At 40.5% G+C, this 12513-nt stretch overlaps 2 protein-coding genes across 3 annotated transcripts in view; both read right to left on the bottom strand.

The window, feature by feature from the left end:
- Positions 1-1692: 1692 nt before the first annotated feature.
- Positions 1693-5105, bottom strand: atf5b (activating transcription factor 5b). Its single transcript, XM_062521948.1, has 4 exons — positions 5034-5105; positions 4696-4840; positions 3004-4168; positions 1693-2751 (listed from the first exon to the last, which is right to left on the bottom strand). The coding sequence occupies exons 1-4, from the start codon at positions 5103-5105 to the stop codon at positions 2565-2567; spliced, it is 1569 nt and encodes a 522-aa protein (XP_062377932.1). The 3' UTR covers positions 1693-2564.
- A 3715-nt stretch (positions 5106-8820) lies between these two features.
- Positions 8821-12513, bottom strand: part of phldb1b (pleckstrin homology-like domain, family B, member 1b) — a 55464-nt gene continuing 51771 nt past the window's right edge. For both annotated transcript variants that reach the window (XM_062521266.1, XM_062521265.1), the window contains 2 exons: positions 11758-11843; positions 8821-11246 (listed from right to left, as the gene is read on the bottom strand). In XM_062521266.1, the coding sequence (XP_062377250.1) occupies positions 11106-11246; positions 11758-11843 (227 nt within the window). In that variant the 3' untranslated portion in view covers positions 8821-11105. The remainder of the gene's footprint in view (positions 11247-11757; positions 11844-12513) is intronic.

A 12513-nucleotide genomic window follows, 5' to 3' on the forward strand; every position in this document is an offset into this window, starting at 1 on the left:
GGAACACAAAAATACAGTAAAAAAAAAAAAAAAGGTTTTACATAAAGTTGATTTACGTTGAGTTACATTACGCTGAAGTCCGACTCATTTTCATTTCAAAGTGTATGCATTGGCTCTGAACATTTCAACCTGAAATCCTCTAGGAACAGATAGAAATGGTCTATGCCTATAGCCTATAGAGAGTATATCTATAGATAGTACTGTATACTGTATCTATTCGTCGGCCTAGGCAATGATTGAATGGTGTTCAGTAAAGTATGAGTGTTTACACATTTGAGGAGACAGAGAGGGTGAAAAAGGGTGGCATTTTGAATTGTGTTTGAAAAATGAAATCAAGTTACCTCCTGTTAGAATTTTGTGTGATAGTTACAAAATCGTGTGTGGTGTTTTGCAGATGATGTTTTAGGATACTGAAAACTGCAGTGTCAAACACTGAGAATTAATGTATGGTTTTTGCAGATTTTTGGTGTGGGGTTATGGTGTTGGAAAGACATGTCTAGAAAATTGTGTGACAAGCAAATGTTTAGAGTGAACAGTTGACATTAATGATGGACTTAAGGTGAGAGTGGTTTTAGCAAAAAACACACACACAAGTGTTTTTCTTTTCATGTAGGTCGACATGTTGACAATACTGTTTGTGAATCACTGAAGTTGAACTGCATGTTCTTGCCATAAGCTGTAGGGCCATAATTAAAATTCTTGGGTTTGCTCACATGTGCAAACCTGTGAGGCATCTCTCCTGCAGTTCATAACTTGTAGCTTCTTTGTAGGATCTTTCCAGGCTCCACCCTCTGGTCCATTGAGGTACTTCACAAACCACCTTACCAATGTACTTTATATGTACACATTGTCATGGATAAAACATGGCATAAAGAAGTGTCTTGTGCTATGTTTACAGATGCTTTTTTTGTTTGTTTGTAAAATATAAAAAGTTAGGAGGAGGAACATAATGGAAGGTTTTCAATTCTTGTTTAAAACACAAACTACTAAAATCTTTACTCCATGCAGCTTTTTCAATGTATTGTCTTATTCTGTCGCCCTGAGAGGACACATTAAGAACAGCAAATGTTAATTTTGTCTAGCAATCGTGTGAATCTAAAGTTTTCACGTCTGTGCGCTCAATTTCCACAATTTCCTTCACACCTCGTAAATTACTATTGTAATTTCTGGAACAGACTGAGAACCTTTATTTTGAGCACAATATTTTACAGTTGACCTTATATAATAATGATAGTTATTCATCATTGCACTGGAGCACCCTACATAGTGCAATGGAAGGGCTTCTAATGACAGTTGTGGATACAGACTCCAGCTGAAATAAACAGCGCCCTCTATCAATCGCACTTTGTAAATATTGACATCTCTAGTGGCAGTTGTGCACAGGGAGGGAACTGCATAAGTGCACGGGGAGGGAGCTGCATAAACAGGACAGGCTGGTTGTAACAGGTCACTGATATAAAGACACTGTAGATTGCTGATAATTTCTACCTTGTTCGAAGTTGTCTAAGTACCAGCAATTAAGGTAGAAATTCTTAACATTTTAAAGGTGGCTTGCTTGTGAAGAAAGTTAGAGTGAAACACACCTAAATAAATTAAGAGAGAAAATTAAGGTTGTGAAGAACAAATTGGCTTAAGGCTAAATGAACAGAAATAAACTTCTGTTTAAAATGACAAAAGCCAGGCTTGCTGAAGTACCATAAAAATCAACCTCTTTATTCGGCTTTTACATTGTGAACAGATTCTATAGATTATTTCGATTCAATTTTGAAACAGTGCATTAAGATCAAACATGATTGTCCAGTATATTTTAACAGCTGAACTGAAACAAGAGGAAAAGCAATATCATACATTAAACTACGACACCCACACTACTGACAATGCAAATCAAATGGTGGGCATATAATGGTGTGTATTAATTAAAGTAAATAACAAAAATACCAGAGTACAAAAAAGTGTGTCAACTAGCAGAACATGAAATACTCCGCTGCAACCATGGTACATGCTGTGAAATCAAAGCAGACATACAAGTCCGGTCCTACCATGCTCGTCTAGTTTTATCCATGCATTCAATACCTGAGTAAGTGACATTACTCTGAGGATTTAATCCTTGCATTTGCAAATAGGCAAAACATGTCAAAATATCTGTAGTAGTAAAAATAATTGTTTGTAATATTTTGGCACAGTTTTCCATGATGACATCATCTCTTTACTAAAGCACCCCTGCATTGTCCAATGAGCTTCTCTGAGGCATGACCTCGTAAAATTAGCCTCACTCATTCCAACTGATTTCCTTTACTTCCTGTTTCCAATAAGATAAACTGAAGAGTGAATGCATGTGAAAATGCAAAACAATGAAAAACAAGTCACAGTGCACATAATATCAGATCATCAAGATAAATTTCATGTGTTGAGAAGATCATGAGTAATGCACAGCTACATTTATTTTTTTTTGTTTGTTTTGTTTTTTTTAAGCAATGTGACTACATCAATTAAAAAAAAAAGTCATGCAAGTCTCACTTCGTTTTCCACAGTCCCACTGATTACATTGCTGGCTCATGGAGGCTTTAGGCACTGATATCATCTTTAATGCGCTGGCTGCGCGCCTTGTAGACCTCGATGAGAAGATCTTTGACATACTGAATCTCTCGCTCTACCGACTCCGCCTTGTCGCGGAGCGCCCGGTTCTGCCCCTCTAGTCCCTGAAGCTCCGCCTCCAGAGTGTCCAGCTCCGCCCTCTTACGCTGACGATACCTGCCATTTTGAACCATCATATGGTTTTTCAAGTTTACATAACAACTATTGCATCTAAACAGAAGACAAAATGGAAGCATTATATGAAGTATATACTGTATTTAAATATATAATAAACACAAATACCAAAACTCTTTTACTAAGCCGACTAAACACTCTACTGACACTAATCATAATATATCAATAACATATACATTCAAAATATTTTCGATTGTAAAATATCTAACATTTAACATATTGAACTTGAGTTACCTGTGAGCAGCAGTTTTGTTCTGGTCTCGTTTCTTCTGCTTTCGCTCTCCAGGTGGGCCCTCCATGGGGACAGGTTTCAGGTCGCCTTTCAGTGCACAGAGCTTGTCCTTTGGTCTCTGCACTGGCCTGTGCATGGCCGACACCACGCTGTCCCCTCCTAAGACACATTCGAAACCCTCTCCAAGGCATTCGTGGTAGGGCCGGTGGTTCTGCAGCTGGGGCTCCGAGACCACCCCTTTCACCGAGGCGTCCAGGGGGTCCATGAAGCCCGGGCAGGGTTCTGCTGCGCCGACGCCGTGCTGGTAGAAGTACTCCTCAGCGGCCTCTGGCTCCGAGAACTCCAGGTTCCTCCCATTACCGTTGCACTGCAAAAACGGAATATCCATCCTGTCCTGCCAACCAACGTTCTTCATCCCATGCATCAGATGGCTGTCCTTCTTTGAGTGGCCATTCAAGGGTCCACTCACGCAATAGCCCGGGGCCATCTCGACGCTACAAAAAACATCGCCCCGGAAACAATAGTTTTCTTCTTCCTTCAACAATATGGCACATTCTTTGACCTTCTTAACACCTCCTGCGTTCTTCACGAAAGTTCTGTCCACAGAGCTGTGGTCAAGCACCATGCTATCGAAACCTGAGTAGCTCTCTTTGGAAGTCCACGTTTCTTTCTGTAAAGTCCATGTCTGCTTCTGTGAGTCCATGCCTTCCCTGAATGCATTGGGCGCGACCCTTCGGCCGCTGTAGTGTGGGGGAACATTGTTGAATGCCGTGGGTCGCAACATTTTGGGTCTTCCCATTGGACCTCCACAGAAGCCCACTTGATCGAGTTCCCCCAGGCTAACTAGCAGCGGGTTTGTTTCTGATTGGCTTGGGCTGTGGGAAGCATATGGAAATTCGTAGCACAAGGTTGAATCCATTCCTTGTACACCTTTGTGGCTCTTTTGCCATTTCTCCACTTTGGCCGGGCTGAAGTCTGAGAGGAAATAATCCTCAAACTGAGAAAGTTCCTCTTGCAAGAGTGACGTCATGATGTGCAAATCAGAGGGCACCTGAACGTCATGTTCTGGGGGAGAGGCAGGTAGTGAGGAGCCGGTAGACGATTCAGACGAAGGGGAAAATGAGCATAATTCTTCTTTTTCGGTCATCCAGTCTGTGGAATATTCACCTGCGGAAAAGGATAGGTAAAGCACACATCAGAATTGTTTTCGCATGTCTTCGACTTCATCTGACCTAAAATTCGCTCGAAAATTGCATAATAGAAATAGAAATATTGGCCACATACTGTTCTATTTCCCCTAAAGCGGTTTTATTATTATGCAAAGCCTTAAGCGCTGCAGTGTAACGACATCTTTGTCAAAATTGCATCATAACATGGTACCACGCCTCAAAAATCCACACCATTAAATGAAAAAGAAATATTACAATTTATCATAAAAAAAAAAATATTTAAAATTCAATATTAAATTCTCTACGATAACTAGAATTTTTTTTAGAAATTACGTAGACAAAAATATATATCGGCTGCGAAGAACTAGGTCACGGCAACAATCCAGAGCAATACGGTAAAACACATGCCAGCATACAAAACAGATTTAACGTTAGCCTTACTCACTGTACGCCATTTACATGTGTGCTGCAGTGCGGCTCCGACACGGACACTGGAAAAATAGAAATAGTCTAGTACAGACTTACCAATTATTTGTCGTTTCCGCAGTGGCTCCTCCCCTCTCTCCTCCTGTGATTGGCTATCGTTAGCCCGTTGGGGAGGGGGAGTGATGAACCCGACCAAGCAAACGAAGGAAATTCGGAAATTTTCTCGAGAATGACTTCTTCTGGTTCATGTGATGAGCTGCGTTGGAGACGAAGGCGGGCATCATGGAGGACAGTGGTGAAACGTGAGACCTGAGGGATATAAAGAGCCACAGACAAATGGTCAGTTTGACATTCATGGTCATAAAATTTTGTGCATGTGCGCCCCGCCCCCCTTCCTCCCTTCTGCTCCCCACCCATCCGTTTCCACACCCACTCACAGTGGTGAGGCAGTGAAACTGCTTTCCTGGAACTTTTGCCTGTTCAGTCAATGCCTGAAAGTTCTCATACATTTTTGCATGTGGGGTCACCAAGAGAAAGCAGGATTATGGGAACAAACCTCTGTCATTCAAATTATAGTAATTTGCACACACACTTAACAGAGACACATAAAATATATCATAAAATACTTTTTCATACTCCTGCTATACTGATTATCAACTTTAAGAACAACAACTGTTGTTGTCACTGTGCATTTATAATTTATTGTGTGAAGTTATAGATTTCACTGACAATCCACTGATTAAAGCAAAAAAAAGACCATACCAACAATGAATATGACAACAAGAAATGCAGTTTCGAATAGGCTATAACTTGTAGGGTTTGTCCAAGGGACAGTAATAGCAGTTGTTTACTAAATCAATATTCTCATGCCAGTAAAACATAGCCTACTTGAAACAATAGGCTGTACTTAACTCCCACACAAAGAGATACTGTTACAAACCATGCAGAGGAAAGTTTTAGTAGGCTACAAGCAGATTAAATGGAAACTTAAAAATAACTTGACACTTACTCCATTTTTCTGACTTTGCTTGGTATTCTGACTTCGTGGAGAATATTAAAGAACAGCAACGCGGATATAACGTCGACTTCAGATGATCTCAAACATAATTTTGTCAGATCCTGATGAGTCCGATGAGTTTGCAGCTCTTCAATGTATCAAGGAGTTCTGAAAGTTGAAACCGCTGCTGGGATTCTTCATCAGCGACCAGCCGTGTCACACGACACAGTATCCCTCCGCAGATAACGGAATACAGTTGTAGGCTATACTACTAATGGGCCACTAGAGCTGTTCCCGCCGCTCATAATCCCCGTGCCCATGTGTAATGACTATCTTGGCGATACAACTCCATTTAATGCTGAAGTGTCGCTAGCATCTGGCCGAGTTGTACTGGCGCCGATGTGTTTTCTGATAGCGTGACGGCTGTACTTACAAACGAGATGTCTAAAAAAACGTCTCCTTTTACAGTTAAGGACTACTCAATACGCGCGCGTGGAAGGACACAGTTTTCGCTCTGGGCGATGCAACTATTGTTGCAATAGTCTTGCATCAGATTCAGAGGGGTTGTAACTTTCAAACTTTGTAGTTTTTCTATTTGTTACGACATGTCGCCCTCAAACATCATATCGGCCATTTACCAATTGAAATTTCTGTTGATAGTGGAAATAACAGCTTACACATATGCTTACTATAGTGGCCGACGGCAGTACATTTTACGCTTTGTTGCATTATTAATGTGTTATTGCAGTGTTATCAGCAATAGTGGCAATTGCTCTTTGAGCAGCTTTAGCCTATACATCTAATTCTCGGGCTACTAAAACGGTCAGGATCAAGGGCAACGTTTGCATTAGTGGTCAGCCAGTGTCATTATACCTGGTCACATAGATTACACATATTGATGGGTCATCCGTGTTATTGGTCCATTGGGTCCCCGCATCCATGAACGGACTAATAATTCGGAGGTCTCATTAATGCCCAAGTGACACCGCCTCACATCTGGAGGTGTGCCCCACCCCCGCAATCACATCGTCCTGTTGCTATAGTAATAGTGAACACTGCCTGATTCTTAAAATCCTTAGCCTATCTGTTGCCATGGGACATGGCTCTTCTCAACATCCTGATTGCTGGCAGGCTTGGTGAAGGGTTATTCACAATAAATAATTAAATTAATCCCAATTCCCACATTTCAATAAACCTGTGTTGTGTTTATCAACAAAAGAATTCTGGCACAATAACTGGCTGTCTTGGTGGAACCTGTCAGTGGTTGTACAAATAAATGCTCAGTTCAACAAGCCAATTAAATAGACTGTAAATTGATATTACAGCAGCATGGTGAGTCTCAACATGTCAGCCTATGGTGTGAGTTGTAGAATTGTATCTGTGCAGCTTACTGGGAGTGCTGTATGGCACATTAGAAATAGTTACACCATCATTTCATCACCAGCTCTCATCTTCCACTTTTTGCGTGCAATCCAGTGCAACACAAGACAGGGCACATGTGCGATCTGTTCTCCACTCAAATGAAAAGCTATATTTTCTCAAGAATACTGAGCTTTCCACTGCTGGAGTATTTTAATTAATGGATGCAATTAATGATCACAATAGAGGAGTCAACAGGCATGTCAGACAAGTCAATATTTTCTACAAGATATCAATAAACCACTATGCCATGAGCTGGTGTACCTACAAATTGCTATATGCATTTTGCAAATGTGCTCTGACATTTTCGTGTAGAAGGTATTCTGTTTTGTTGACAATTCTGAGGACTGTGACAAGCTACTGGCCTCCTAACAAATCTGAACCCATCCCCATATTTTTTACCAGATGATCACTTAATCTGTTACAAGGTGGGCAATAAGCAATCAATTTTGATGTATAGAATGTTTTTTTAAATCAACATGCACCAAATTATGTACACAAAAATAGTTTAAGTGTGTGTGTGTGAGTGAATGTGTATGCATGCGTGCGAGCATGTGTGCATGCGTGCGTGCGTGTGTGTGTGTGTGTGTGTGTGCGCGTGTGTGTGTGTGTGTGTGTTTTACTGGAAATGCATGTGATAAATGGTGTGTGACTTCCTAAACTCACCTGACACCTCCAAACAGATCAAACCAGATGATCGACATGTTTTTACATTTCAATATGGAAAACAGGTAGCCTATATTCATTAATTTAAATGTTGCATTTATGAATGTATCTGTTTTTACAGTAATATGATTGTCAACATTGTTCACACCACCACTCAAAAGAGCCAAAACAATGTGACATGCTTTCAACACCTTGTTGATTATTGTCCATATGGTGATAGAAGTAGCATGTTCTAGAAATAATATTGTTATTGCATATATGCTCAATCAAACTTTTCTTTTATTCAAAGTCTTAGTGGTTTTGTCCGTCTAAAGGAACACATCTGCGTGGCAATGCAGTATAGACAGAACGTACTATCTTAAGCATGTGTGTTTAAACAGTGTGGTGCCTTACCCTATCTCAACATTTTAGAATTAAACTTTAATGATTTTTCATCAGATATTTATTTTACTGCAAAAATGTGTCTTATTGTTTGATTCAACATGAACATACAATTGATTTTGACCTTGGTTAAGTCAGTGGTTGGACTATTGTCATGTTTTTATATTGCAACTTTAACTTTTGTGGAAAAAAATCTCTAACACTACACTTACAATCAAGGGCTTTACGTTTTGGCTTGACACAATTGGGGAACAGGGTTAAACAAAATAATAATGATGCAATTATCATACATTTACCATATCCACATATCCATCAACACCAACACCACAACACCACAACGCTCTATACAGATTAACCTGGTGTACTCCTAAAACCAAACTGAACTAGTGTCGTGTTTCCAAAGAGACCCATTCCAGTTACACACAACTGAATAGCCCTGGTTGATAAATTAATTTTCTTTCTTTTTAAATCACCCTTTGTGGATGATAATGTACAGCTCCCAACTCTATTTTCTCTGTTTGTAGCACCTGTGTCCAATCACAATCCAAATGTGTCCAATCACAAGTGAAGTCCACAATTCAAGCTTTTGAGCGGTTCTACCTGTTTGATGTAATTTCATAGTTGTATTTGTATTAATCTCAGAGAGAATTATACAATAATTGACTCATGTCATGTCTGTATGTATCTGAGAGCACCGGGGGTTTAATATGGTGCAGAGGGGAAGGTGACGCAAGAATGAGGCATGCAGAGTCTGAGAGTGTGAGAGCACATTTTTAATACAAACCAGTGAATACTTTTGTGTATGTAATATGGCCATTAACATTTTACAACACTTGATTCAACCTTGTGGTGACAATTCATACGGAAATAAAATAATAACAATTAAAAAAAAAACACAAGCAACAAAAGAAAAGGTATAGACAATTAAACAGTTACACAGAGTCAAGATCATGGCGATAGTACAGAACATGGTGGACGTGCATAATATATTTTGATTGGGTGTAAAACAACTCAGAAGCACCTTGGTCTTAACAGTGTTATAATTGATATGTTGGACAAGCTCTTTATAAATACCTAGATTCATCTTTAATTCCCCGCTTTACTCTCTGTTCTGGGATTTTGCGTTTTCTGACTCTTATTATCAAGGATATTCTTTTTTTCATCTTTTATAATCTAAAAAAATGATCAGATATATTAATACACATTTCATGCCTTTGTAAATTCTATAGACTGTACTTCGACATTTCACAGTTTTTTTCCATTTTCTCTTTCAACAATTTTTTTAGGGGGTGGTAAGTCTAACAATAATCCTCACACAGATGTCTTTTTACAACAATTCATTGAAATCAATCCATTAATATTCATCCATCAATTCTCTGGTGTCAGACGGCACAAAGCACTGTTTTAGAAACATTCACTCACTCACTCCCTTTGTATCTGAAAATAACACTATGGCTAGTCCACCACACAGCATACTGTAAAAACAGCTCACAAGAAATCAAAGGTAAGCAGTCATTTTGGTTGGGCCGACCCGCACTACTGGATCTCCTCAGAAAAGACGTCATACGCGTTTCACCTGCCGAGAGAGGTGGCACAGAGCGGACTATTATTTCAGGGTGATTCTTTTTCTGTTTTTGTTTTTGGTGAAACACTCCTTTAAGCTCATACTTTCTCCGTCATGTAATTGTACAGTCCAAAAACAACAGCCATACTCTCTGTCACTCCACACACACTGTGCAAATCTTTGCGATCACATCGATAATTCCACTTTTTTTAAAAACGTAAACATATGACGTACACACAGATCGTAGCTTTTTGTAGTAGCACAGTTTTCAAGAGCTTAACTGTCCCATGTATTCTTTTTTCTTTTGTTTTCTTTTCATGTGTAGTGATAAACGACTATCAAGGCACAAACTGAATTGCATTACTGTTAAAAAAAAAAAAAAAAAAAAAAGAAAGAAAATATCCAGCTCGGTTGTTCCTCCGTTGTCATGGTGCACGACGCAGGCTGGCAGTGATGAACTTAACGGGCTGCCTTCAGAGAGGGTCCAGCCATGGCATCAAGTTATCAGGTCTTGGCAAGTTAACTCTACTTGATATTTCAACGCTCATAATATATAAAATCCATCACTAGTGTTATATTTTACGCACTGTATGTGTGTGTGTGTGTGTGTGTGTGTGTGTGTGTGTGTGTGTGTGAGTGTGTGTGAGCGTGCGTGCGTGGGTTTATGCATGTGTGCATATATATCTATTGTGTGTGTGTATATATGTGTGTGTGTGTGTGTGTGTGTGTGTGTGTGTGTGTGTGTGTGTGTACGTTGCGCCTTAATGATGTATGTACCGGTAACAATACAGACAGATATAATTAGGCCTACTTCAAAAGGAGTCAATGGTGTCAGTGTATCAAACCGCAGCCGATGCCTGAGTACGGATGTGTGCTGCAGCGAACCTCCACCACCACCACCTCCACCCCCTGTGCCACTCAACGTCTATCTCACTCCTCACGCTTCACTGCAGGCATGTCTGTCAGTGTGCCGTCTGTGGACTAAAACATCCCTGCAATCCTCGCCTCGACAATCTCAAATGATATGACAAGCTACTCAGACAAAACAGAAAGAATAAACGTTACAGCACTAGTTTGGCATCGTATGGCAACATGCCATGACAACTGTTTTTCAAAATATAAAGAAGTAAAACTGTCAAAACGTTGATTGAAAAGGTCATCTGTGGCAGACACCAAAGAAGCACCTGACTGCTACACAAAGATCTCTGTTGGCAAAAACAACAACAAACAAAAAAAGGCATTTGAGAGTATGTGTCTTAATGTCTTCAAAATCTCCCTTTTTTAAAATGCAGGCACAAGTAGAAAACAGGTGAATCTAGTGTCTATACAGTGGACTGAATATTCACAATAAACACGGAAAGTTACAAATTAAAAGGCTATTCTCCCCCAACACTGAGAGTTTTGGGACAAGTATGGAGGGGTCATAGGTCTCCTTCTTTGTCCTCAATGGCACAACCTGACCATCGAACTCCGTATACAGGCTCAGTTCAAAAACTGTGTGTATCCTTCGGCCCCTGTTACTATGACGTCCATCCATATCCGCATGGCTTCGGGGGACGGGGCCACCACGTAGTACAGTCTGTCATGAGTCTTCACGCAGAACGTCAACGAATGGTTGGGACTCTACAAAGCAGAGGACAATGTCAGTTAACACAAGGTGTCTTTCATCTTTAGCATCAACCAATGTCAAAACACAGATGTATTTCCTACAGAGTAACTGGTCACTGTGTGACAACTGTAACCTTTTTCTGAACCAAACAAATGCACCATGATTTTGAAAACCTGATAAATGTATGCAGCAAAGACGAGGTTGCGTGCTCGGAAGCTTTAGGCAGTAATACATAAAATATGCTACGCATTTCAGAGGAAGCAATGGAGAGGCAGGCCAAGTGCAAGCATTAGAGATAATAGCAGGGCACCGAGGAGACATTTTTTTCGTCAGTTTGAGAAAATGAAAAATTATAATCTTCTTTTAATAGCCAAAGCAGTGAAACTCCAAATAATTCCATGTGTTTGTCTCTAGACAATTATGCACGTCTTGGAAGGTGCAGCATGCCTTGACAACAGGGACGTGACTGCATTGTACTGTGAAAGCCTTTGATGTTTCTCCTCGCCTGACAAGGTGACACTCTACCTTAGTCGCACTGCGCAAATGGTCATAGTAAACCTCCTCGATCGCCTGGAAGTAGATGATTCCCTTGAGCTTGGACTCGTGTTTATCTGAAAAACAGACCCAACGGTATTCATGAGAGACCAACTCAAAAGTATCACATTTCATCAAAATGCCTTCGCAACGGGAACTGAACTCTCCCATTACAGAACAACAACAAGGCGCCGCTTTCATTTACGGCCATTTTTCAATGAGACATTAATTTACACCAACAATCTCAAATGAATCCAGCAGGAAACAGCAATCCAATGGTAATTGACCACATTAATTGGGCAAAAAGAGAGGGTACGCTCCCATCTCCCTGCCGGCCACTTGAACTGCCCAAGTGCCGTGCGTTCACTACAGAGCGGGAGCCCTTAACGTATGCCCATGAAATTTATTCGGAGCGAGTAGCTTCTTTATGCAGGGGCACAGTCCACACAAGCGTAGCCTGGGTGTGAATTTGTTTGCACTCCTCGATTTTTTTTGCAGCTCCGCTGGTAGTAGGCCTGCTAGCATTGCACCTCATTTCATCATCAGCGGGAAAACACAAGGATGAGCTGCTAGGCAGTTTCCAAAGAGACAGTGAATTGTAAATGAACCTTCGCTCTCCTCTCCCCCCTACAGCCACGACTTCTTTTTTATTTTTTTATTAACGCATTATCTCTCAAAGCTCTGGGGAATCGCCACGAAGCACAACAAGTCACGCAGAAGCCAGCGGTAACACGGTTTCGCTCGGGA

This window comes from Sardina pilchardus, chromosome 19 (assembly GCF_963854185.1).
Source record: "Sardina pilchardus chromosome 19, fSarPil1.1, whole genome shotgun sequence".
NCBI classification, from domain to species: Eukaryota; Metazoa; Chordata; class Actinopteri; order Clupeiformes; family Clupeidae; genus Sardina; species Sardina pilchardus.